The sequence below is a fragment of the Capronia epimyces genome, assembly GCF_000585565.1.
Source record: "Capronia epimyces CBS 606.96 chromosome Unknown aczIQ-supercont1.2, whole genome shotgun sequence".
NCBI lineage: Eukaryota > Fungi > Ascomycota > Eurotiomycetes > Chaetothyriales > Herpotrichiellaceae > Capronia > Capronia epimyces.
The window spans coordinates 3,600,222-3,621,857 of NW_006912905.1; the positions used below are offsets into that span (position 1 = coordinate 3,600,222).

The 21,636-nt window shown below is 54.1% G+C and overlaps 8 protein-coding genes across 8 annotated transcripts; 4 read left to right on the top strand and 4 right to left on the bottom strand.

Moving 5' to 3' along the window:
• Positions 1-505: 505 nt before the first annotated feature.
• A1O3_03100 (uncharacterized protein) lies at positions 506-3,376 on the bottom strand (the record flags this gene model as incomplete). The annotated part of the gene is made up of 1 exon (XM_007733239.1): positions 506-3,376. The coding sequence occupies one exon, from the start codon at positions 3,374-3,376 to the stop codon at positions 506-508; it is 2,871 nt and encodes a 956-aa protein (XP_007731429.1).
• Positions 3,377-4,966: 1,590 nt separating this feature from the next.
• Positions 4,967-6,725, top strand: A1O3_03101 (uncharacterized protein; the record flags this gene model as incomplete). The annotated part of the gene is made up of 2 exons (XM_007733240.1): positions 4,967-5,939; positions 6,007-6,725. The coding sequence occupies 2 exons, from the start codon at positions 4,967-4,969 to the stop codon at positions 6,723-6,725; spliced, it is 1,692 nt and encodes a 563-aa protein (XP_007731430.1).
• Positions 6,726-8,496: 1,771 nt separating this feature from the next.
• On the top strand, positions 8,497-8,934 carry A1O3_03102 (uncharacterized protein; the record flags this gene model as incomplete). Its single annotated transcript, XM_007733241.1, has 1 exon — positions 8,497-8,934. One exon carries the CDS (start codon positions 8,497-8,499, stop codon positions 8,932-8,934), a length of 438 nt encoding a protein of 145 aa, XP_007731431.1.
• A 1,284-nt stretch (positions 8,935-10,218) lies between these two features.
• Positions 10,219-11,339, bottom strand: A1O3_03103 (uncharacterized protein; the record flags this gene model as incomplete). Its single annotated transcript, XM_007733242.1, has 4 exons — positions 10,219-10,301; positions 10,375-10,786; positions 10,958-11,153; positions 11,257-11,339. 4 exons carry the CDS (start codon positions 11,337-11,339, stop codon positions 10,219-10,221), a joined length of 774 nt encoding a protein of 257 aa, XP_007731432.1.
• A 1,304-nt stretch (positions 11,340-12,643) lies between these two features.
• On the bottom strand, positions 12,644-14,074 carry A1O3_03104 (uncharacterized protein; the record flags this gene model as incomplete). Its single annotated transcript, XM_007733243.1, has 1 exon — positions 12,644-14,074. The coding sequence occupies one exon, from the start codon at positions 14,072-14,074 to the stop codon at positions 12,644-12,646; it is 1,431 nt and encodes a 476-aa protein (XP_007731433.1).
• Positions 14,075-14,623: 549 nt separating this feature from the next.
• Positions 14,624-15,626, top strand: A1O3_03105 (uncharacterized protein; the record flags this gene model as incomplete). The annotated part of the gene is made up of 3 exons (XM_007733244.1): positions 14,624-14,804; positions 14,876-15,045; positions 15,096-15,626. 3 exons carry the CDS (start codon positions 14,624-14,626, stop codon positions 15,624-15,626), a joined length of 882 nt encoding a protein of 293 aa, XP_007731434.1.
• Positions 15,627-16,535: 909 nt separating this feature from the next.
• On the bottom strand, positions 16,536-18,116 carry A1O3_03106 (uncharacterized protein; the record flags this gene model as incomplete). Its single annotated transcript, XM_007733245.1, has 1 exon — positions 16,536-18,116. The coding sequence occupies one exon, from the start codon at positions 18,114-18,116 to the stop codon at positions 16,536-16,538; it is 1,581 nt and encodes a 526-aa protein (XP_007731435.1).
• Positions 18,117-19,542: 1,426 nt separating this feature from the next.
• Positions 19,543-20,127, top strand: A1O3_03107 (uncharacterized protein; the record flags this gene model as incomplete). Its single annotated transcript, XM_007733246.1, has 1 exon — positions 19,543-20,127. The coding sequence occupies exon 1, from the start codon at positions 19,759-19,761 to the stop codon at positions 20,125-20,127; it is 369 nt and encodes a 122-aa protein (XP_007731436.1). The 5' UTR covers positions 19,543-19,758.
• Positions 20,128-21,636: the final 1,509 nt, after the last annotated feature.

Consider the following 21,636-nt stretch of genomic DNA (forward strand, 5'->3'; position numbering starts at 1 on the left):
CAGTCGGCAAGACTTCGCAGTGTCTTCATCCTGTGCCTGTCCTCCCCGTTCCCGGGCCCCTGACCCCTTGGCTCTCACCCGAAAATGCCCGTAGCTGGCTCAGGCTTCCCCGGTGCTGTATTACTACTACTAGGTGCTATCCGTACTCCGTATTGACTACGCCGGACGGAGTATTCTTTATCCGTCCTACAAAGGACTAATTACACCCATCCGATGCACGCCTCCAGCCACGAACCACGAACCTAGTCCGTAGTGACTGGCGACTACTACTGTACTGTGTCCGTGTGTGCTGCTACTGTGTACTCCATAAGGCAAGTGATAATGATACTAGAATCATACCGTACCATATCATATCATTTCCATCATTATCTAGGTTCCTGGTCCCTGGTCCCTGTTTGCCACCGCCCGCATCCGAGGGTATCCAAATCCCAATCCCAATCCCAATCCCAATCCCAATCCCAATCCCTGAAGCTATCACAACACAGTTGGCTAAGCTAGTCGGACTCTACTCAAAATCGATGCTGCTCGTCCCCTCCTCATCTTCCTCGCGCGCAGCATTCCGACCTGCCGCCGAGGCCGCACTGTAGGTGGCACCCACTGTTGCCGCGAGGCTGCCATTATCGTTCGTGGTGGCTCCAGTCTGGGTGGCCATCATCAGATCTGCATCGTGATGGTGGGCGCCAACCACCCCGCCATTGTTATTTGGCGCCCGCGCGCGGCCCCCCTGCAGAACATCCGGGGTACTGTCTCCCGAATACTCTTCGCCAGGTCGCTGTTCATTGGAGCTCGACGACCACTGCCACAGTAGTCCGGGCGCCGCGGGAGCATGGTCCGGCTCGGAAGACTGGCTGCTAGAGTAGCCGTCAAGACAATCTTGTTCTCCGCTGGATGACGAGCTGGTGAAGAAAACATAGCTGGGCGGCGGGAGCCGCGAAGGCTGGAGTTCGAGCTTCCGGCATTGGAGCACGCGGTAGGCGTATTGAGTGGGCGGGCGCATGCCGCCGGTTTGACGGTCGACCAAGTCCACCTTGGCCCGTTCCACCTCCACATCCAGCGCGAAATTGTCTTCAGGCCTCACCCCTCCAAGGCCAGACGCCGGCAGCTCGATTGGTTGTGTCTCATCTTCGCCTGCCGAACTTATAGGTGAGATCGACCACGCAAGGTCGGGACACGCTACAGCTTCCTCGCTCTGTCCTCCCTCCGTGAGGCGGACGAAATAGGATGTCGAGGAGTCCCGAAGAACGTCGTCTTGACGCGTGCGCTTGTCAGAAATCCCCATCACTCCCGGCGGCCAGCGCGGCAGGTCGAATCGCGGCGCATCAGGAACGCTGTCACCGCTCAAATCCACAAAGAAATGAGGACTGCGGAAAAAGGTGAGGAGACCGTCTCCGCTCGGTCGGCGACTTGATCGGCGCAGTGCATGATCAAGGCGACTGGAGTCGGGGGACACTTCGCCACCTGAACTGGAAGAATCCAAGTAGAACTTTTGCGCCTTGAGCGGGATTTTCTTCTCCTGATACACGAGTGGCCGGTAGTCAAACGATGACGCCTTGGACAGAGTCGAAGGCTTGCCAACCGCCAGGTTGGACGACGTGGCTGTAGAGTCCTGCCGTCTCGACGTCGTGCTCACCATTTCTCGCGAGGTTCGCTCATCTACAAGCGACGTGGACGCGCCTTCATTGCCCGTGCTGGTGGCGCTCCTCCCGCTTCGACGCCCCGCCCCATCGTCGCCCGGATCGTCCGAGTTCCGCGGCGTCAGAGAGATCGGACTTCCCTGAGGCGGATCCCCGCCGCTCGTGGAGCTATCACCCTTCCACCGAATCTTGTGACCATCGTTCGAAAGTTCGAATTTCCTGCTCCCAGCTTTGACCGCCTTCCGAACAAAGGCGGGAGTAACATTGAGGGTGTGGAGCTGAGCCATGCTGACCAGCAAATTGAGATACATCCACGGTTGTCCGGGGTGTTCGGGGCCGTTCTCGAATTCCGGTGACGACAGACCCAGATGCTGAATATACCGGATATTCTCCGCCGCCACTTGGGCACGATGAATATCAAGGTCCAACGGTCGGGTGGGTCGTTGGTCTGGAGTGCCAGGTACGTCCAAGCTGGATTTGGGGGTTCCGAATGGAGAGGCACCAAACCCGGATGGAGCTCCTAGCCGCGGTGCATTCCCCTGATCGATGGCATCGAGGTTGATCTTCGAATCTGGCGGGAGGACTTGTGCCTCGCGGGAACCTTCAGGTCTGCTCGCTCGATTCATCTTTTCATCCTCTCGGCGATCTGCCTTGGCTGCAGAACGAGCAATCTTCTGTTGTTGGATGGGCAAGCTGTGCTCGCCTGGCACTGCCAGCTTGCCCGTAAACAGCTGCTCGAGCCGCTGCACCACCAATTGCATTTTGGTACTCTCGCTCACGGAGAGAGTGTTTTGGGGCAAGAGGGAGTCAGGGATATCGTGCAGGTAATTTTTGATATCCGAGTCCTTCTTGCTCTTAGAGTCCCCGTCATGAAGCGCACCCGAGTATGGCGTTGAATGAAGGGCTGAGTTGGACCGGGATGCATAACCCGAGTCGGTATGGGAGGGATCTGCGACTGGCAGTTTGACGGCGGGCGATGCGCCATTGCCGCTGCTCCGGGCCGACTTGTCGGCCGGCGTAGAGTCACTGGGCTGAGAGTCAGCAGCATCGCCATTAACACCCGTAGCAAAGTTTTTGAGGAGTCGTTCCAGCTCTCTCTTCTTCTCGGGGGGGAGGCCATGCGTGCGAACTTCGATCATTCGGTCGGAATCACTGCTGACAGAACTTGCCCGGTTGTAGCAGGTTCGGAGGATATTTTTCAATCTTTTGTTTTCCACCGTCAGATCATCAATCACGCCACGTAGCTCATCATTCTCGGTGTCGTCACGGCCCAATGGCCCAAAGCTGTCCGCGTTGACGGAGTGCAGGTGAGTGGATGGCTGGTATCTGTTCTGGCGAGAGATATAGAAAGGCGCTTCATCTAAACCAGCATTAGCATACCAGAGGGTTGAGGAAGGTGGGCTCCGTCCACCTTCACGTTTCCCTCGCTTCTTGGTCGGACCGTCGACATTTTCGTTCACTCTCTTGAACCACTTGGCTCCGCTCCGGTCGCTGCTTGACTCTCCCTCGCCCGCAGAAGGTAGAACGGAGGATGTCACAGCCTGGGGCTGGGGCTGGTGCTGGGGCTGGGGCTGTGCTGGCCCTCCAACTGAAACATTGTCATTCGAGCTGTGGTCGATCTTGACTCTCTTGTGTCTTGCGAGCGACCTGAGTTGCGACGGAGAAGTAAGACGCGAATTGTCTCTGATCTCGGCGAAGGGTCTCTTAGGTGACCGTGGCGATGATGGCGGGCTGTTGACCATGTTGCGGCATGGCTCTAGGCCCTAGGCCCGACCCAAGGACGACCTGGTGGAATGGGTATGCGAGGGGTCTAGGTACAGAGGTAGGGACGAAACGATTGAAGGGATCGAAGGGTGAGGTCGCTAGCGTGCTGACTGAGTTCGGTGCGTCCGTTGGTTAGGGAATGAAGTACGTTGTCGTTTTCACGCTCGATTTCGCATATTCAACGCGATCAATAAGCGGGGAGGTATGGAGGGCGGCTGTCGTGATACTATTATGGCGATGGTGAGGCAACGCAGTCGTGGCATGACGACCACGACGAGACGGTGTTGGGAGGAGGGAGAAAGAGGGTTCTGTAAGACAGGGCCAGGTCGGCCTTGCCATTTCCGCCACAGCGGCCCAAGGGCTTCCCAAGGGCAGCATGTGTTTGGTTCGATTGTTCAAACCCTTGAAGCAGAGATGGGAAAAAGAGCACGCAGATCGGACTCCAAGCTCTTGGATCGCAGTCCGGCAAAGAAACGCCAAGCATCAGCGCCGGCTGTCTGGCGGGGGCGCGGTGCGCTTGGACCTTTGACCCTGGTTTTGCTAGCCAGATCGAGGCTGGCGCAGTGCTGGCGATCTAGACCCTGGCGGTGATCGCACTCAAACAGCCTTGCGACTGTGGCCAGCAGGCACATCGGATGGGTCGCTGCAGGGACCAGGCGCTGTCACGGGACTGTGGTGTTCTAGAACCAGCCAGCTGTGTATCATCCGTATATGAGGTGCATGGGATAGATACTCTGTAGTGTACGGATAGTCGTTGACCAGGAGGCCCTGGCAGTTGTCGGTCTCTGACCCTGAATGCTTTTCCCACAGGATAGTAGACACTGCCATGGCTTCAAACTCGAGTTGTCCCAGTACGGAATGGTAGGGTTTCCCATGTGATGTGGCTCACGTGGGCTCGGCAGCCTTTCCTTTCTGCGACAGAAGCCGGTGGAAGCAAATGACGTAACTGGCTACCCTCCATGTGGTCACGGTTCGCTGCAGTCACGTGACTGATATACTAATCACGTGATGCGCTGACTCAGTCGACGCCGGATCGACATTCTTCCGTTCCGAAACCCGACCCGAAATCGAAATCGAAATCTCTGCACCGTTACGTATCACGCTCACATTGACGATGGAGACTCGAGAGGATTGATGATGGAAATTTCACCCAAGCATCATGAATGCTGCCGCCTCTACTCCGTACAGAGTCCACATCAACTTATCAGCCTCTCCCTAGCTCGTTGCCCCTGGAAGCTTATCTATACAGTCAGGGCCCAATGGAAGGTTTGCCCGCTTGAATGCGACGCTGCGATCGTTTAGATCAGCAACAAGCGCCGCCGACCTTACTAGACAAGGGCAATTTTTACAGCAGATCATCATTGAATATTGTGCCATCGTCCCCATTGCACTCCTGTTGGCTGGCCTGCAGGTCATCTTCATGTAACACGACGGCCTTATCACGGCCATTCTTACTGGGCAGATCATATACGTATTATATATTGTCTCTGCCGGCGTACCTCTGACCCGTGTCATGTTCCAGTACTACTACTAGTAGGCGTTGCCTGTCTGACGCGCCTCCAAGCAACATGTCTGTCGCCAACGCAGGCATAACTGCTGCCGCGACCGGTCCAGAGGCAGTGGATCCACGAAAGGATAGCGACGTGCTTACCCCCGACGTCCTCCATGGTGAAGAGCATCCCGTGGCGCCTGACCAGTTCGACCCAAAATACCAGACCACGAAGTGGGAGCGCTGGGCGTATTACTGCTACTACATTGGCAACAATGGGCTGACGCTGTTCAACTTTGCGCCTACATCCTTCCAGGATCTTTTGTACGAGGCCGCCGGCGACAGCGGCAGGCTGCAGTTTCTGGGTGCCTACCGAACCATCAACAGCATCGTCTTGCTCGCCAATGGGATTTCATTCGCCATTCAAGTGGTGTTGTTCCTTCTTCTGGGTAGTATGGCGGACTATGGCCGGTGGCGGCCCTGGATTTTGATCTTTTGGTCCGTCGTGGCCTTCGGGTTGGGCTTTGGTTGGCTCGGGGTGCATACACAGGACAAATGGCCCGTGGCGACTGGTCTGTACATGGTTGGACTGATCGCCTATCAGATGTGCCTCACCTTCTGGACCGCCGCGTTTCCGGGACTGGCGCGCAACACCCCCGAAATGCGGCAGAAGGCGCAACAATATGAAGTTGGGGAGATTAGTCGAGACGACTACGACTTTGCCGATATGATGGCGCGCAACCGCATCTACAATGTGGCCTTTATCATGCAAAGCGCCGGAGAGATCATCATTCTGGCGGTGCTCGTCGGCATCCTGTTTGCGGTGAACGTCAACGCAAGTGCGGCCAACAACCTCTGGGGCTTGTCCGTCCTGATTGCCTACGCCACCGGGGTGTGGATTGTGCTGTCCATTCCGTGGTTCATCCTGGAGAAGAGGAGACCGGGCCAGCAGCTGCCGGCTGGGATGAACGTCGTCAGCGTTGGCTTCTGGAACATCTATCGTGCTCTGACGCAGATTTGGGAGCTGAAGCAGAGTTTGTTATACCTTATCGGTAAGTTTGCACACGACGCACTCTTTAGTCGTCAATCTTGAGACACCTCTAGTGTCTAATGCTCGAGCAGGGTATTTCTTACTTGGCGACTCCCTGAACACCACCGTCACGGTGATTGCGACTCTCCAGAACTCGGTGGTGTCGTACAATACCCTGACCTTGAATTACCTGTTAATCGTGGGGATTGCAGCCCAAGGGGCTGGGATCATTGGCTATTGGGTCATCCAGAAGCGATATGGCCTCAGCACCAAAACCATGTTTGATGCTGTCATGATTGGCATTCTTCTCCTTGACGGCTGGGGGATGATCGGCATCTGGACTTCTCGGTTTGGCTTTCACCACGCATGGGAGTTTTGGCTCTACCAGACCTTTTACGGCCTGTTCGTCTGCCAGTGGTATGCTTACAGCCAGACGATGATCAGCGAGGTGACACCGCGCGGGAAGGAATTCTTGTTCTTCAGTCTGTACAGTATCATGGGTAAGACGAGCGCGTTCATCGGCCCGATTGTGTCCAGCGCCATCATCGATGCGGATCCTAAGGGGAACAACAGTCTCCCCTTTTACTTCCTGTTTGGACTCAGCCTGTTGAGTTTTTGCTTGTTGTTCTTCTTCATGGACTTGAAGCGGAGTCGGCGAGAACAGGAACGGTTTTTGGCCAAGGAACGGGCAGCCAAAGAAAGACGGGCGAGCGTCATCAGTCAAGGAAGGCCGATTGACGATAGCAGGGTCAGCGTCAGCGACAGTCCAGGAAGTGCAAAAGCAGAAGAGGTCAAGGCTGGAGCGTAGTGGTTGGACTAGTGTTCACTGTTCAGTGTTCAGCCTTGCGCGAGGCATTAAGATCCGGTTAGCCGGCGATACGGCAGTGGTTGAGGTTGGCGAGCGCATCGGCCGGCCCTCGGAGTTGAGTAGCTAGAGCCTAGTAGGAGTTGGAGCTGACAGCTAAACTTGATGATATTCAACTATGTAGAAAGCTAGGTGGGAGAGAACAGGTTGTTTATACCCTGATCACTTCACTACCTACGCGTCTTCATCTGCGATAGCAACAACAAGGCTGTGAATGATATCACGTGACAGGAGATCCAACTGTAGGTGGGATTGCAAGCAAGCTCGCCGTCAGATTTGGTACTTACTGAGGGCTTAGGGGCTTGGGTTTTTGCTTCAGCCATTGGCACTGCACTGCGCTTCTTGGGGACATGTACAGTGCCAGGCACAGCCTGAGGTACAAGGGAAATATTTTTCAGAAGCCGCATTGGGAAATGAAATATTGGGCAAAAAGGTCAAGGCTTGGTCTGGCCTAGCCCAGAGCGCAACACGCAGCACGGATACTGTATGCACGACTGCCACGTACGTACCTACTAGTCCTGCTCTGAAAGAATGTAGCGTATACGGAGTAGTATAGTAGGTCTAGTTGTGGTAGGGCGCAAAGGCCCAAGGGCGTGTGAGGGTTGGGTTGATTAAAACGCGCAGTCTGAGTCCATGAAAACTTCAGCCGAGGCCTATTCGTACGATCATGTACTATGGCTCACATCGTACATCTGTCATCCAGAGTTCTATGTACGCAGTACTCCGTAGCTACCTAGCTAAGCACCTACCAGGCATCACCAGGTCTGCTCTAGTTGCTCTACTGCCACCTACTGCCCAATTTTGAGGCGTAAGGTTTGGCCATCGGCATTGATCTTCCGGCCACATCCCTCGCGCAGCCAATCTGGTGTCCCGCCGGGCCTGAGTGGCATGGCTGATGAGTCAACCGGCGCTGCCACGGCTGCCAGACCCAGCAAGAGAAAATGTCTACTCCGTACAGTACGCCTACAGACTCTGCACGCGCCCTACAGCAAGAAAACCTGGCCTGTCGCCTGCCGCCTCTCCTCCGCAACCTCGTACATACCTCCATACCACGGCCATTAGTTCTACAATTGTGACTCAGGCACCCACCCCCACCCGGCGAAAACTACCTAGGTATCTGTAGTATGCTGCCACGCTGTACAGAGATCGGAGTAAAGAGTTAAGAGTACGGATACATATACCACCACCACCCCCGCCTACTCTGCAAATTCCTCCTGCACCAGAACAAGACCTGTCTAGTGGTACAATTGCCCTCTACAACCCCTCTACACTCTACGTACGACGCGTAGTACAAGTCGTCAAGTCACCGGTTCGGCCGCGCCGACTTTCAGACTTCAGCCTTCAGACTTCAGCCTACCTGTTTGACAGGTGCATGTGAAAGGAAAAGCGAGGCTGTCGGGTCCCTCTCCGGGCACTATTACGGAAGAAATATCACTATTATTACGGATACAGAAATCCAATCCAATCCAATCCAATCCAATATCCATCTCCGCCTCCACCGCCTCAAAACCGATAATTTCTCTATAATTTTCTTGCCTCTGGGCCTGGCCTGGCTCCACTTAGAAACAATTTTCAGCTGGAAACAATCCAACATATCTGCTGCGACCGCGACCGCGACTTGCGATTCCTTTCTTCTTCGCGCCCTCCAGCCACCAGCGGGTACATACTTATAGGACATAGGATCCCATAACACACCAAGATGCCTTTTTCCACTATGCAGCCACTCACCCGGCCCCCTTCACGTGACTTGGACTGCCACCGGCGGCCCGGGCGGTCTCTGTCGCGCGAGGAAACATACCATTTGGCCGACACGGCGCGACGAAAGTCGTCGGACAGGGTGGTGCGCGATGATCTCCGTCTCAAACTCAGCCACGGCCACCTCCTGGAACTGCTACTCCTGGACCTCGCCCGGACAGAGCGCGAGCTTCAGACATCCCGCACCGACGACAAGTACCTGATGGCGGAGGAGAGAAAGGGCTCGAAGGAATCAAGGTTAAGGCCAAAGCGGACGGTGGAAGCAGCATCCTCGTCCGCATCGTCGGCCGACGTTGACGAATATGGCTTCCCTCTCGATCTCGACGAGGAAGACGGCGAGGAGAGCGTGGGCGGGTTGGCGCTGATGAGGACGGAGTCGAGACGACCCATGAGATGAATCTGGCTCAACGCATAGCAGCAAGACAGACATGGACGACCCGACACGACCCGATATGACACGACGCCGCTTGACGACATGATGCCGTTTCATTTCATGCACAATAATACCCCAAATAATTAGTACTCCCTCGCCGATGATGCCATTCCATGTGAGAAGGCAGAACCCACGGCTGAGAGTGAGAGTGACGGATGGAAGATTTCTGTCACCGACGAATCCATTCGAATCGACCTGACCAGATCCGGTCAAATCAGATCAGATCAGACCAGCCGAGATTGTCTCGATGACTATACTCTATACTCTCTATCCTACATCCAGCGGATGAGTGACTCGGAGAGAATAGTCCAAAGTGACCGTCAGACCAACAGAGGCGGACGAACAGAACAGAACGGACGAAAGGAAACAAAACGATAGCCAGGAAGATGCCGCATAGCATATACGTGCAGACCTGGGACTGGCGCACAGACACATGCTCAGGGATAGGCCAGAACCAAATCCGAATCCGCGACACCAACAAGACGCAAGCTTGAAATAGCCTAATATCGACATTCGTTCGGCGCCCTAGAGTTGATTGACTACACTACACAACACAGGCTATTGGATGAGGCTCAGCACTCTACACCTTGGTTGTGGTTGTATGTCGTCTCTCTCTCGACACCGTCGACGCTTGCTCTTCGGCTGTTTTGGGCGTTGCGGATTTGCCGTCTGCTCCAGACCAGACTGTACGGACAGTTCAGGCGTGTGATCGCACCGAATGAAATGGAATGGAATAGATGGAATAGATGGAATAATGGCAACGCAGCTAGAATTGAAACTAGGCTGTTCTGACATCCATTATCATGTCATATATACCTAGTACGGAGTAGAGTACCAAGTACTACTTTACTCTTTTTGTGATGATTCCGAATATACACGGCAATATAATGACTATCCCCCCACCACTATCTTAGGTGTTCTTCTTGTTCTTATTCTTAGAGTCGGGAGTCTAGTGTGTTGTCCGTTAGCCGATGTCTATCGTACGTACGTCGTATATTACATACTATAGGTGCTGGGAACTAGAGATTCTCTCTCTCTTTTACAGGTCATGTCATGTCCATGCCTGTTCGTCTGTCTGTCTGTCTGTCTGTCTGTCTGTCTGTCTGTCTGTCTGTCTGTCTATCTTAGACTCTTAGATATCTATTGACTTGATTATATACAGGATTTAAAACCCTTGCTTATGCTTGTGTTTATGCTTGCTCCGGACATATAACGTACCGTAGGGATCTTAGCTCACCTCAACTCAGCTCACCTCAACTCCTTTCCTCTTCTCGAGCTCCCATTCCCATTCCCAGGGTTCGCGAGGTTCCGCGTTAGGAAATCGATCGTGACTACCGCAGGAACAATGTCAATGTCAATTTCAATGTCAACGTCAATGAGAGCTTCTCCCTGTTCTTGCCATACCTTCTTGGAATTCCCGCGGCTTTTCCTGCACGATCCAGTGTCCACAATCGATGTCCACCACTGTCGAATTGGGAAAATACCGATCGATGTGGCTGGTCGCCCAGTCGGGGATATAGTGACTGCGTAATGCCCGTATGAACAGCGTGGGCTTGTCGAAGCGCGGAGTATCGTGACCGTGACCATGATGACCATGACCATGACCATGATCGTGACCATGATGACCGTGACCTTGACCGTGACCGTGACCGTGACCATGACCGCCAACAGGAAATGGGAAATCACCCAGAGGCCCAAGTGCGCGGGCGAGCACGTCGATCGGGACTCGGAACTTGAGGAATCCGCCTTTGCCTTTGTCTTTGTCTTTGGGTTGGGCCGTGAGGTTGGTGAGTAGGAAGAGGCGGATTTGGGATGACTGTAAGTTGGACCGATCGATTAGATGAGATAATCAAGTAGATGGTGACGAGGACAATCTGAAGCAGAAGCAGAAGCAGAAGCAGAAGCAGATACAAAGCGACAGGTCGACGGTCAACGATCAACGGTCAACGGTCAACGGTCAAAGTCACCAACGAGATACCAAACTCACCTTCTCGTACTCCTTCAGAATCTCATCTGCTTGTGTCAAGGTCGTGACTCTCGCCCTCTCGATCTGTCGCATGGCCTCAATGTACCTATCGAAATCCTCGAGCAGAGGGAGGCGGATCGGGGCATTGTCGATGGCGACCACATCGGCCACCAGCTCGGGAGATTCCAGGGCCAAAGTGAGAGCTGTTTTGGCTCCCCTAATGTCCAATGTTAGCGTTAGGAACGGGAACGGGAACCCTAGCCTTGTATGAGAACGGGAACCCTCCCCAACCCTTTATGAGACAGAGGCTAAGAACGCACATGGAATGGCCGATCAACGTCACTTGATTAGAGGGGGAGCCTCCAAAATGCTTCTTGATGAAATGTCTCACGTCGTCGGCCATGGATGAATAGTCGTGTCTTTCATGATGTGGCGAGTCGCCGTGATTGCGAAGGTCCTAGAGACTCGAAAGTAGAACTTCTGATCAGCCGAAGAGTCCATTCCATTCTATCCCATCCACCATGACATGAGATGAGATGAGACGACATGACATGACACGACATGACCTGACATGACCTAACATGGGAAATCAATTCGATCTAAACATACCAGAGCATAACACGCCCGTTGCAACCTTCTGGCGAAAACCCTAGAAATGGAAATGAAACATCGGTATCGGTTCAGTTTGGATATAGAAATGGATACATCACCAAGCTATGCTAAGATGACCAGACCGGGACCGGGAAGAGGGGAACAGGTAGGCGTAGACTTGGACTTACCGACAGCTGCTCCTGTTGTTTTTCCGGCAGCCAAACAGGCCGTGCAGGAAGAGAATTGGTGGTCCGTCTCCGCCTCCGGCCACGGTTGAGTGTCTTGATTTTAATGAAGATGGGGATGAAGATGGAGACAGAGGGGGACTGTGCAGTGTATATTGGAGAGGGACGGTGCTGTGACCAGAAGTAGACCCAGACCCAGAACCAGACCCAGAATGCATCTGTCGAGGTCCATGTCGAAGCCCAAGTCGACCTTGGGAGATGGGAGGCTGCTGCCTCAGCCTCACGCGTCGGGTGAGGAGGCGCAACATCGACGGTGGGTAGAGGGCGGTCACCTCAGAGCCAACTGAAAGCTGATACACATACACATACACATATAGACACAGACACAGTACTCGTAGAGCGTTGTAGTGGTGCTTGAGCTGTAGGGGTGCGAGAAGGGTACAAGGTACCTAGGTAGGGATAGGTACGGTCCGTAGTGACAGATTGCGAATACAGCTCCCGCCCGGCCCAGTCGACTCCTTTCGATTCGACTCCTTATCGGCTCTCCTGGTGGCTTTCATCTTACTCAGTAGTACCTTAGGTATCAATAGCATTGCCGCTGTCAGGGCATCAATTAGCCATAATGGTGTTAGTCTGTTTCGAATTGGTGACTCATATCTCATAAGGAAATACTAAACAGAGACCATGAGTGTGGACCTGAAGCCGGTTTCGCTAGCTAGTACTAAGTACTGTACGTACTCCTTATTAGTACCGTACTGTAACATTGATCGTCGGAAAGTCATGTCCTCTGTAGCGTAGGCCAGGTAAAGTATACTTTCAATTGATGTCTTCTCCATGGGATGTATGCCACTATATATCCGTACTGGAGTCATTCTCATTGAATGCCCAATGTGACAAGCTCCCTATTCTAGATGCTCTCGATATATCGTCGCTAAAGACTTCCTCGAGGCGGAGTGCTTTCATCGCTAAGCGTGACAGTTCCTGGCTGGTCTGCATCATCGCTCTGGATTCTAATCCGTTTGGTGGCGTAAGGCACTGCATCCCCCGGTTTGGTGAACAGGTGCTTCCCCTTGACCAGCTGCATCAGCATGAAATTCAGTGCACATTTGACCCCTTGTTCCTCGCCCCGTCTTATAATGTATCCGTTGATGTAGTCGAGCTCCGGTTTTTTGCCATTCCGCATATCTTCGCGCATGCTGCTGGAATTCTTCGCCGTCCGCTGTGTAATGGCGTGGCACAGTTGCTCCAATCTCTTGGCCGAAAACCGCCCTCGAACATTGGGGATGCCTTCAAGTTCAGGCAGGCCGCGAATCACCAGAGAGATCTCGGCGAGCAACATTCTCTCCACCGTCGCCAGTTCATTGTTATACAAGAGTGTCCCATTGGGCACGTCCAGCAGCGCGGTCAACGGATTCAAGACACAGTTGAGAGCCAGTTTTTCCAACTGCAATTGCAGCAGGTCCAGATATGGGAATGCCGCACAAGCCAGCACCGGCGATCTGGTCAAGGTGCGCAGCAGATATCGAGAAGAAAGGTTGGCAAAAAGTTCTTTATCGGTGGGATGGAATTTGCGGCGTTCCTCCTCGCTCAGCTCTGAGATGTTGTGGTTCCAAGTCTTGGGAGGCAAGGGATATCGGTCGCCATCTCGACAAATACCCAACGCCACCGTCCCCAGTCCAGCATAGACCACCGTTGTGGGATCGGTCATGTAGACTCCGTGAGACACCACCCCCTGAAGATAGGTCGGGCGAGTTCGAGGGTCGGTAAATACTTCTCGATTGAGCTCGTCAATCTGTCCGAGACCATTCTGCATAAAGCAGATGGTTGTTCTCGCATCCACACGGTGCTTGACCGATTGAAGCGCCGAGACGGTGGCATGCCCCTTCACTGCTACTATCAGACAGTAGATGTAGAGCTCCCCCGATGGCAGCATCTCTCCCTCCTCGACTGGATTGGATACTTCTTTCATCCATTCCTGGTCGGGGATATATTTCCATTGGCCCGTCCTCTCCGCAGTCGTGCCCTCGAACAAATCGACATCGAAGCCTCGCTGCTCATCATTGATCTCACTTTCCTTGTTGATCAAAGAGATCACTCTGCCTGTTCTCTTGAACTCTTCATACTGCTGGCGTTTGTGAATCATCAACGTGATCGGAGGCGGGTTCGGGAGGCAGCGGAGAGAATGCGCCACGAAAGTCCCTATGCTCCCCAGACCTAGGATGTGAATGCGCCGTGTGAGGGGGTGCTCGGTTTCTGGTCCCGACAGATCGCCGTCCTTCAGAGGTTTGGTGTCGAACGAGGCCGGCGGTTCCAGGGTGTCTGGCTCTGGCGAGCCGCTCCACCATGATCGCAGCTCCGTCATTGTCTGATAGCCAGCCTGCTGGTTCCTAAGAAAATGGGTCGGTTGGAGGCGCAAACCAAGTCTCAAAGTCCTTGGCCATTTGCCCGGAGCCCTGGAGAGCGGGCGGATAAATAGTCGTGGCGACAGCTTGAAGAGGGGTAGAACCACGGTTTCTCATGAGCGAGGATCGGGCAGCGTTCGCCGAGGCGTAGGAGTTGGAGGAGGACCAGTGTTCTACTGTGTAGAGGTAGACATCGTGGCTGGCGCCGTTGAATGATGCAGAGGAGAAGTAATTGAAGGGCAAATGCAATAAATCTCACGCTGGTAGATGTTGTGACCCGTTGACACGCCTAATGAAGACACGGTACGCGAGAAAATACAATCATGTCGTCGAACTGGATCTGGTCACTTTTGACTTTTGAGGCTGGCCGGGAACGCGGAGAAACCAAACCGCGCCGCAGTTTGTGATTCTCCAACTGCATGCACTTTTTTATCACAAACCTGGACTTGATCATGATGCACGCCCTCACTTTCACTCCAGGTCTGTAGCGCTCGGCTTGTCTCTCTACAATGGACACAAACGCCGTGATCTCGCTCGTCGACCATCTGGAGGATTCCATTGACGATCTCGAGGAGGCTCTTCAACCACTGTTAGAGGGCGCCTTGGCTGCCACGGCCAAAAAACTCCCAGTGCTGGACCGAGCAAAACTCAATGTCCTTCTCGTATACTCTATCGAGTCATTGCTGTTCTGTGAGTTACGCTACAGTCCCAGTCCCGTTCCCATTTTCTGACCGGCCACTGACTTGTACAACCGTCTGTAGCGTACCTCAAACTCCATGGAGTCCAAGCCAAAGATCATGCCGTTTTCAGAGAATTGACAAGGGTAAAGCAGTACTTTGAAAAGATCAAAGAAGCCGAGACTGTACCAGACGCGCGGCCGACACTCACGCTGGATAAGGAGGCGGCGGGAAGGTTCATAAAACATGCTTTGGTATTGCGAGTCTAGTCACCAGGGTTGTGGTCCATGCTAACAGGGGAAAGGCGGGTAATGAGAAATTCGATCTCGAACGCGCCGAACGCGCAGCACGAGAGCGGGTTCTAGCGAACCAGAAATTAAAATCTCTTGAGGCGAGCATGAAAGCGAAGGCAATAGCACAAGAAACCCACGAATCCGTGGATGTGAACACTGCCCTTCAGCAGGCCGCCCAACTGGCCTCAGTACGACCGTCGGATTCCGCGGGCGACTCTTCCTCCAGCAGTGAAAGCGAGCCTAATGACGCAAGCGCCTTGGTCAAGCCCGAGCAGACACCATCATCTACCTCGACTCCGGTCACTTCCTCACAGAAGAAGGCGAAAGCGAAATCGAAGCCAACAAAGGGATCTACTGACCCTTCCAAGGTAGCAGTGTCCCAGTCACCGGCCCAACAGGGCAAGAAGCGAAAGGCGAAACCCACCCAGGAGGAGCAAGAGGCTAAAAAGCAAATAAAGCAAGAGAAGAAGGCTAAGAAGGCGCAAAACAAAGCGAACGACAAGGCAAAACATAAGGTCAAACCCGAGGCCATAGGCGATTAGGCTGCAAACTACTACTCAACAGCAATCTTGCCTGGACACAATCCCCTGGCGGGCTCACACGATGCCGGTTCTCTATGGCGGCCAATGAAGGATTACAGGTGCCGCAGAGCCAGCAGCAACCTCAGCATGCTTATCCTCGCATGCATACCCTGGACATTTGGGCTCCGAATCACATTCAGCATGGACGCACTCGTAGTTTCCGCCGTCGAGATCACCCGTATGACTCCAGATATGGCCCTGGCAGACCTACGATTGCCACTCAGTGCCTATCCGGGACAGGAAGCATCTCTATCGGCTGGTCAGATCTTTCACGGAGGTCTTCTCTGATGCCGAAGATGACGGCCAACGAATCGCCCATTCACGGTAGGTAGCCAATGTGTTTATTTACCAAAGTGTTTGGTCGGCTTAGGGGCGTCCAAACACCAGCGTCCAACTTGGCACACGCGTGTCGAGTGCTGCACAACGACCCGGGAACTCATGACAAGACGAGCCTACTCTTCACATATCTTGGGTGCTGATTCTGTTCAACGGATGGAAGACAATGGACACTGGTCTAGAGCTTGCTGGCCCCGTTACAAACAGACCAGTTCTGTGTCAAGATGTGTCCCTGGATGCTCGGGGCCTGACTTGAGAGGCGGCCTGCACACCCATCAGGCCCTCTGGCCTGCTTGTTACCTAGCTGCTGGATTTACCATCTAGACGCCTCTGGGGTGGGATCGAGCTCGTTCTCGTGATAATCATACGTAAAAGCGCCGCGAGCAGCATGTTTACACATTTGGAACTGTCCGACTCAATTCATGTCTCCTGCTCCAGGAACTCCTCTACCAGAGTCTCTAACCCTTGTATTGGCTGGGCTGGGGTTTCGGCTTCCATTCGTGCCACGTCGTCTCGCAGAGGCGCACATTCAGCTTAAATCGTGCCCATGGCTTTGGTGCACAGCTTCAAGATTTGCCTCCATCTTTGCGCGCACATCCTGTGCCTCAACCTGGCTTGAGATGACTTCGTCTCCGGTACTTCTGAACCCCGAAGCCCCTGTGACTCAAGAACGGTGTCTGCGTCCCCGAACCACTCCAGCAGCTCCTCATCCGAGTCGTCGCCCTTTCCATTGTGTTCAACGGGCCGCATGGCCGTCGAAGTGAGTCCTCTCAGACTATGTTCCGCCACGCCGGCAATTGATGCGAGCCAAGCCAGCTGCCTCCTTTTTGCCCGTTCGCTTGGAGCTTGTTTCGGCGCGGAAGTCGCTTTGGCAGCACCGGATGTTTCATTCGACTTTCTTTTCCGCTTCCTATTGTTATTAGCGCCGTTGACTTTGGTTTCATCGCCTTGGGCCGCGAACTGTCTGTCTGCCACGGCGGGATCGTATTTACCCTCCAGGAATCGATGCCACTGGCTGGGGGTCAAGATGTCCAACCAGGCCACGGCCTCCGATCTCCAGCACAACCCATCGGGCTTGAGCCAGTAGTCGCCCAGATATCCGGCGTCCTGGAGTGCCTTCTTCTGCACATCGGTCAAGGACGCCAGCACAACTTCGTCCAACTGGACGCCGTCGCTGGCGTTGCTGTCCATGATAAAGCCGTACTCGTTCCACAGCACATCGTTGCTGTGGGCGCCGTAGCCAAGCAAAACTTCCTTGCCCACACTGTACTCTTGGTCTGTTGTCACATAATATCCCTTCCTGTCATAGGTCGTGTGACACCTCGCCGCGTCGGAGTGGTTAAACAGGTCCATTGCCGGACACAAGGCCATGGCTTCGTTGCTGTCCTTGGGCGGCTGCTGGCCCGGTCGGAGGTAGTAGAAACATCGACTGGACACGACACACCACATGTGGATGAACTTCCAGTGCAATGGGTCGCCCGGCGAAAGCAGAGCTGATGCGCGAGAAGGAAAGGCCTGGGCGATGATCTGTAGATGCGACTCGAGTTTGGACTCTTGAACATCGAGCACCTTGGAGGTCGTCTGACGAGACTCCTCTCCGGAAGAAGGTAGCCACGATCCAGTCAGTGAAGGCGGCAGCGGGAGAAATGGAAATGGGGCCACTTTCTCTCCTTGCTCAGCACTGGCGGTGTTCCTGCTGCCATTGTGCTGCGCAAGCGGCGCCTTCAGCCTCGCCGGCCAGAACAGCGGCATGGTGCTCGTGAAATCCGTCAGTCTCGGCCACGTTGCCATCCACCGCGCATGCTCCTCACGTTTGGCCTCGGACATGCCAAACGCCAAGTACGCAGCCAGCAGGGCGTGGACGGGGATGGTCTTGCGTGCTTCCTTGCCCACGAAGCTCGGCGGCACCGACGCCGTCGTGAACAGCGCGGCCGTCGGGACGTGCATGACTCGTTCGCCGCGCCGCAACGGCTTGCTCGTGTACACGCCCAAACCTTTGCCAGGCACGCGCCGGACTGAAATGTTGGGAGAGATTTGAATTCCGTGGTCGACGCAGTAGTCCAGGAGCCCGGCCAGAATGGCGTCCTCGGACGAAGTCGACGAGAGGCTGTTCATGGCAGTCTCGAGGGATGGAAGATCAGGCTGGCTTCAGGGCTTCTGGGGCGATGGGTGACTGTCAGTCCAGCTTCATCGAGAAGGCGTCTGGCGTATATGCCGACGGGAGGATTCGAGGCGTGCAATATCTGCCACAGCCATCATAATGTGATGATCCAGTCCAGACGTGTGGCAGATCTTTACACCACTGCTCAGGGTTGGCAGCGTAACTGGAAGGTCATACAGTGTCACGACTGGAAAGAGTGCGCTCGAAGATGGACATTGGACATTGAAGGGTCACTGCGTGTGGCCTTGATATGCTCCGCAGTAATGGACTCCGGCGAAGCAGATATGTCGCGATATGCCGTTCCTTCCTCCACCAGGCAGGCACCAGGCATCAGGCACCTTGTGACAGCCACGTTCCTACAGATCTTCCTCCGCCGTAAGCACCTCTCAAACTCTTTCTACGCGAGGTGACAAATACGTTAGGCAGTGCGAGATCACCCGAGCTCGGCGTCTCCTCTGTAATCCGGCATTCAGGGCTATGGACGAGCATGTTCTGGCCTTGCCTTTCTCAGCTGTCGGAGTCCTCCATGATTCTCCCCTCGCTTCGGTGCCGTCTTCTGGTTCCTAATCGACTCCTCCTTGATGCGTCTTTGTGGTCCAGATGCAATGACGAATCTTCAGTATGACGCTGGGATTGGACGTTCAAACCTTGACTCAACAACCTCCAGCCTCCACGATTTTTGAGGGCCTGTGTCCCACCACACGACTTGTTCCTTGACCCTCGATTCAGGTTTTGGTGTCGGGCTCATGAGACCACCGCATGGACTATATGGCGTAGTGGGCGTTCTAGGGAAAGCACAACCCCTTACAGTCCCAGCCTCGCGATATTCGAGCATGGTGACCTCGGAGGTCCAAGCGTCAACCTCGCACTTTCAGTCTGGCAACTCAACAGGCCCCAGATAAGTGCAGTCGACTGAACTTAGGCCAGAGAGCCGGCTGTTGATGGAACAAGAAACTAAAGTCTACGTCGATTCTATCGCATAAGGTCATTCAATATCTGTGTCGTCGCGAAACATCATTCTTTGGCGTCGAGAAGGCCCGGCCCCACGGTCCGCTCGGACCAACGCCGAGTCATCGACAACCAAAGCTCGGTCCATATCCGCTAGCTGTCGGTTATCGTCTCTATCAGCTGTCGGGTTGTTCATAGACCTCTATGAGGCCCGGCGAGCGAAGCATCAGCCACGCCTGGACTGGATACCTCAAGCCGCTACCGTCATGAGGGCAAGCCAAAGCGCAACTTGAACAAGGCCTCGCTTCGATCTCCTGATCGCGAGTCGGTATTGGACGGACAAATCCAGCAATCGGAGGGATCAGATGACGACTCTTCTCGAATTTCGACCGCAGTCCACTTCAGGGGTAATCTCTGACCCAGGACATATATAGCCCGCCCTTGCTCCCACCACGAGGAGAGAGATTTCTTGGGTTCTGGACCAGGACAATCTACCCCAGCATTCCTTGATGTGACAAGTACGTACCACCTGGCTCGTCAACCTCGAGCCCTGTCCCTGCAAACCAATGTCACTTTGACCGTCAATCAACACCGCAAAGCCAGACAAGAACGACAAGAACCAAAAATAGCCCTCCCAGTAAAAGCAAAATGCTCAATTTGGCATTTAGGGTCCTCGCCATTGCAGCATGCCTTTGTGGTATTGCGGAATGTGCCCATATCAGCAAGGAGATCCTGCGCGATCATGTCGACAACCCCACCTCTTCCGAGTATCAGTCAGCGGCGACGACTTGGGGGAGGGAGTTGCGTCCGAGCCTGAAGCCCGACCCATCGGAAGAGACAAGCCCGAGAACAGATCACAGGCTAGTGACTGTGCTGACGAGGCTCGTCAGGGCTTTTGTGCAAATTGTGGAATCCACAATGAAACGTCCATTTCCCAGAAGCGCTGCAGCGCATAGACTGCAGAAATACGCTCACTGGACGGCGTCAAGGACCCAGATCCATCCGGCAATTGCCTGACTGGACCAGCTACACGGTTCAGCCATCCAGGTTCATCAACAACTTTGAAGCAACATCTCAGCTGCAGCTCCGGAGGCCAAGCCGTGATCGTCATGAGCCATGATATTCCTGGAGACTGGGCCAAATCGAAGTGGAATCCCAGGAGCAACCAATCTATAAGAACCTACACTCGTTACAAGAAGCATCTTGCTCCTTGATACCTTCCAACGCCGAGCTAATAGCGCCGGCCGGTAGTACAGCATTTGTTTTCACAACGCAGCGCTGGTCGCGAGCCTCAATCGCTTGCCAACAATCATGTGGAGCTGGTTTCCGGCGATGGAACGCCCGCCGTCACCGTCAGTGCTAGCAGCATCACACTTACGCCCTGGTGGCGGGTATCCACAACCTTGCAATATTGTCGTGCCTCTTCGATCATCGGTCACCGAACCTCTGTGTTTATCAGTGGGACGAAGGACCGTGACGGAGGCAGAGCATAATCTTAGAAAAGTCGAAAGAAATTCACAAAGGCAAGCAAGATCAACGCAATCAATGTGCGTCCTGGGCGACCCATGGACGTTACACTACAGCTGCAACCAGTACATCTTGGAGGCCATCCCGTGGCCATCCAGACATTTCTCCTGGTCAGCGCATCGCATAACACCATCCCTGTCCTGGACTCGAAAGCTGGCTTCGACCATAGTCCAAGCTATGTCCTGGCGGCCATCCACACACCGGTGACAATGATACAACAGGGGCTGGTTCCTTTCACTGGACACCCAGAAGACAACTACCTCTATCTTCCCAAGCTGGCCTTGGCGAGAGTGAGATAAAGTCATAGAGAATGAGAGCACCCTTGCACCGAGCTGGATTCGAAATCTCAGAGACACAAATACAGCGAAATCTAAGCCCTAGCGGCCACAGAACACCACCTTCCTTCAGCAGATAGTGCCGGAAGCCGGTCTTCCGACTCGACACATCAAGACGCAACCGCCGGGAAGCCCTGGCGCCCTTCTGAACCTACAAAAACCCACGTTATGTCGAGCTGGTCTTGACCCGAAATTTACACGATCACTACTACCCACACCAAGCCCCAAGCCCTGGAGGCCACTAGAACAACGAGAACAGTGCAAGACACTACCTACAGAGCTGGTCTGAATCCAGTGTCATGGAAACATCCACAAAGAAATTGACTCCCTTGCGGTCACCAAAGATGACAGAAGTAGTCACAGCAACAATGCCTTGGAGCTGGTCTCCTAAGGCTGGCATCTCAAAGCAAAATAAACACTACCGACTCAGACTCTAGTGGCAGAACAGAGCGTGTCCCTAGAGCTGGACTCCTCAACTCAGAATCTCAAAGAAAAACCAAATATTGACTCTACAACAGAGCGTGTCCCTGAGCTGGTCTCTCGGACCGACCACAACCATCACAGTGAACCTTGCAGTACGGATACAGCCAAAGATAGCTCGGTGGCCCCCGGTGGGCACCGAACAGAGGAAGCTTGAAACAACAACACACAGCCACGCTCTGCC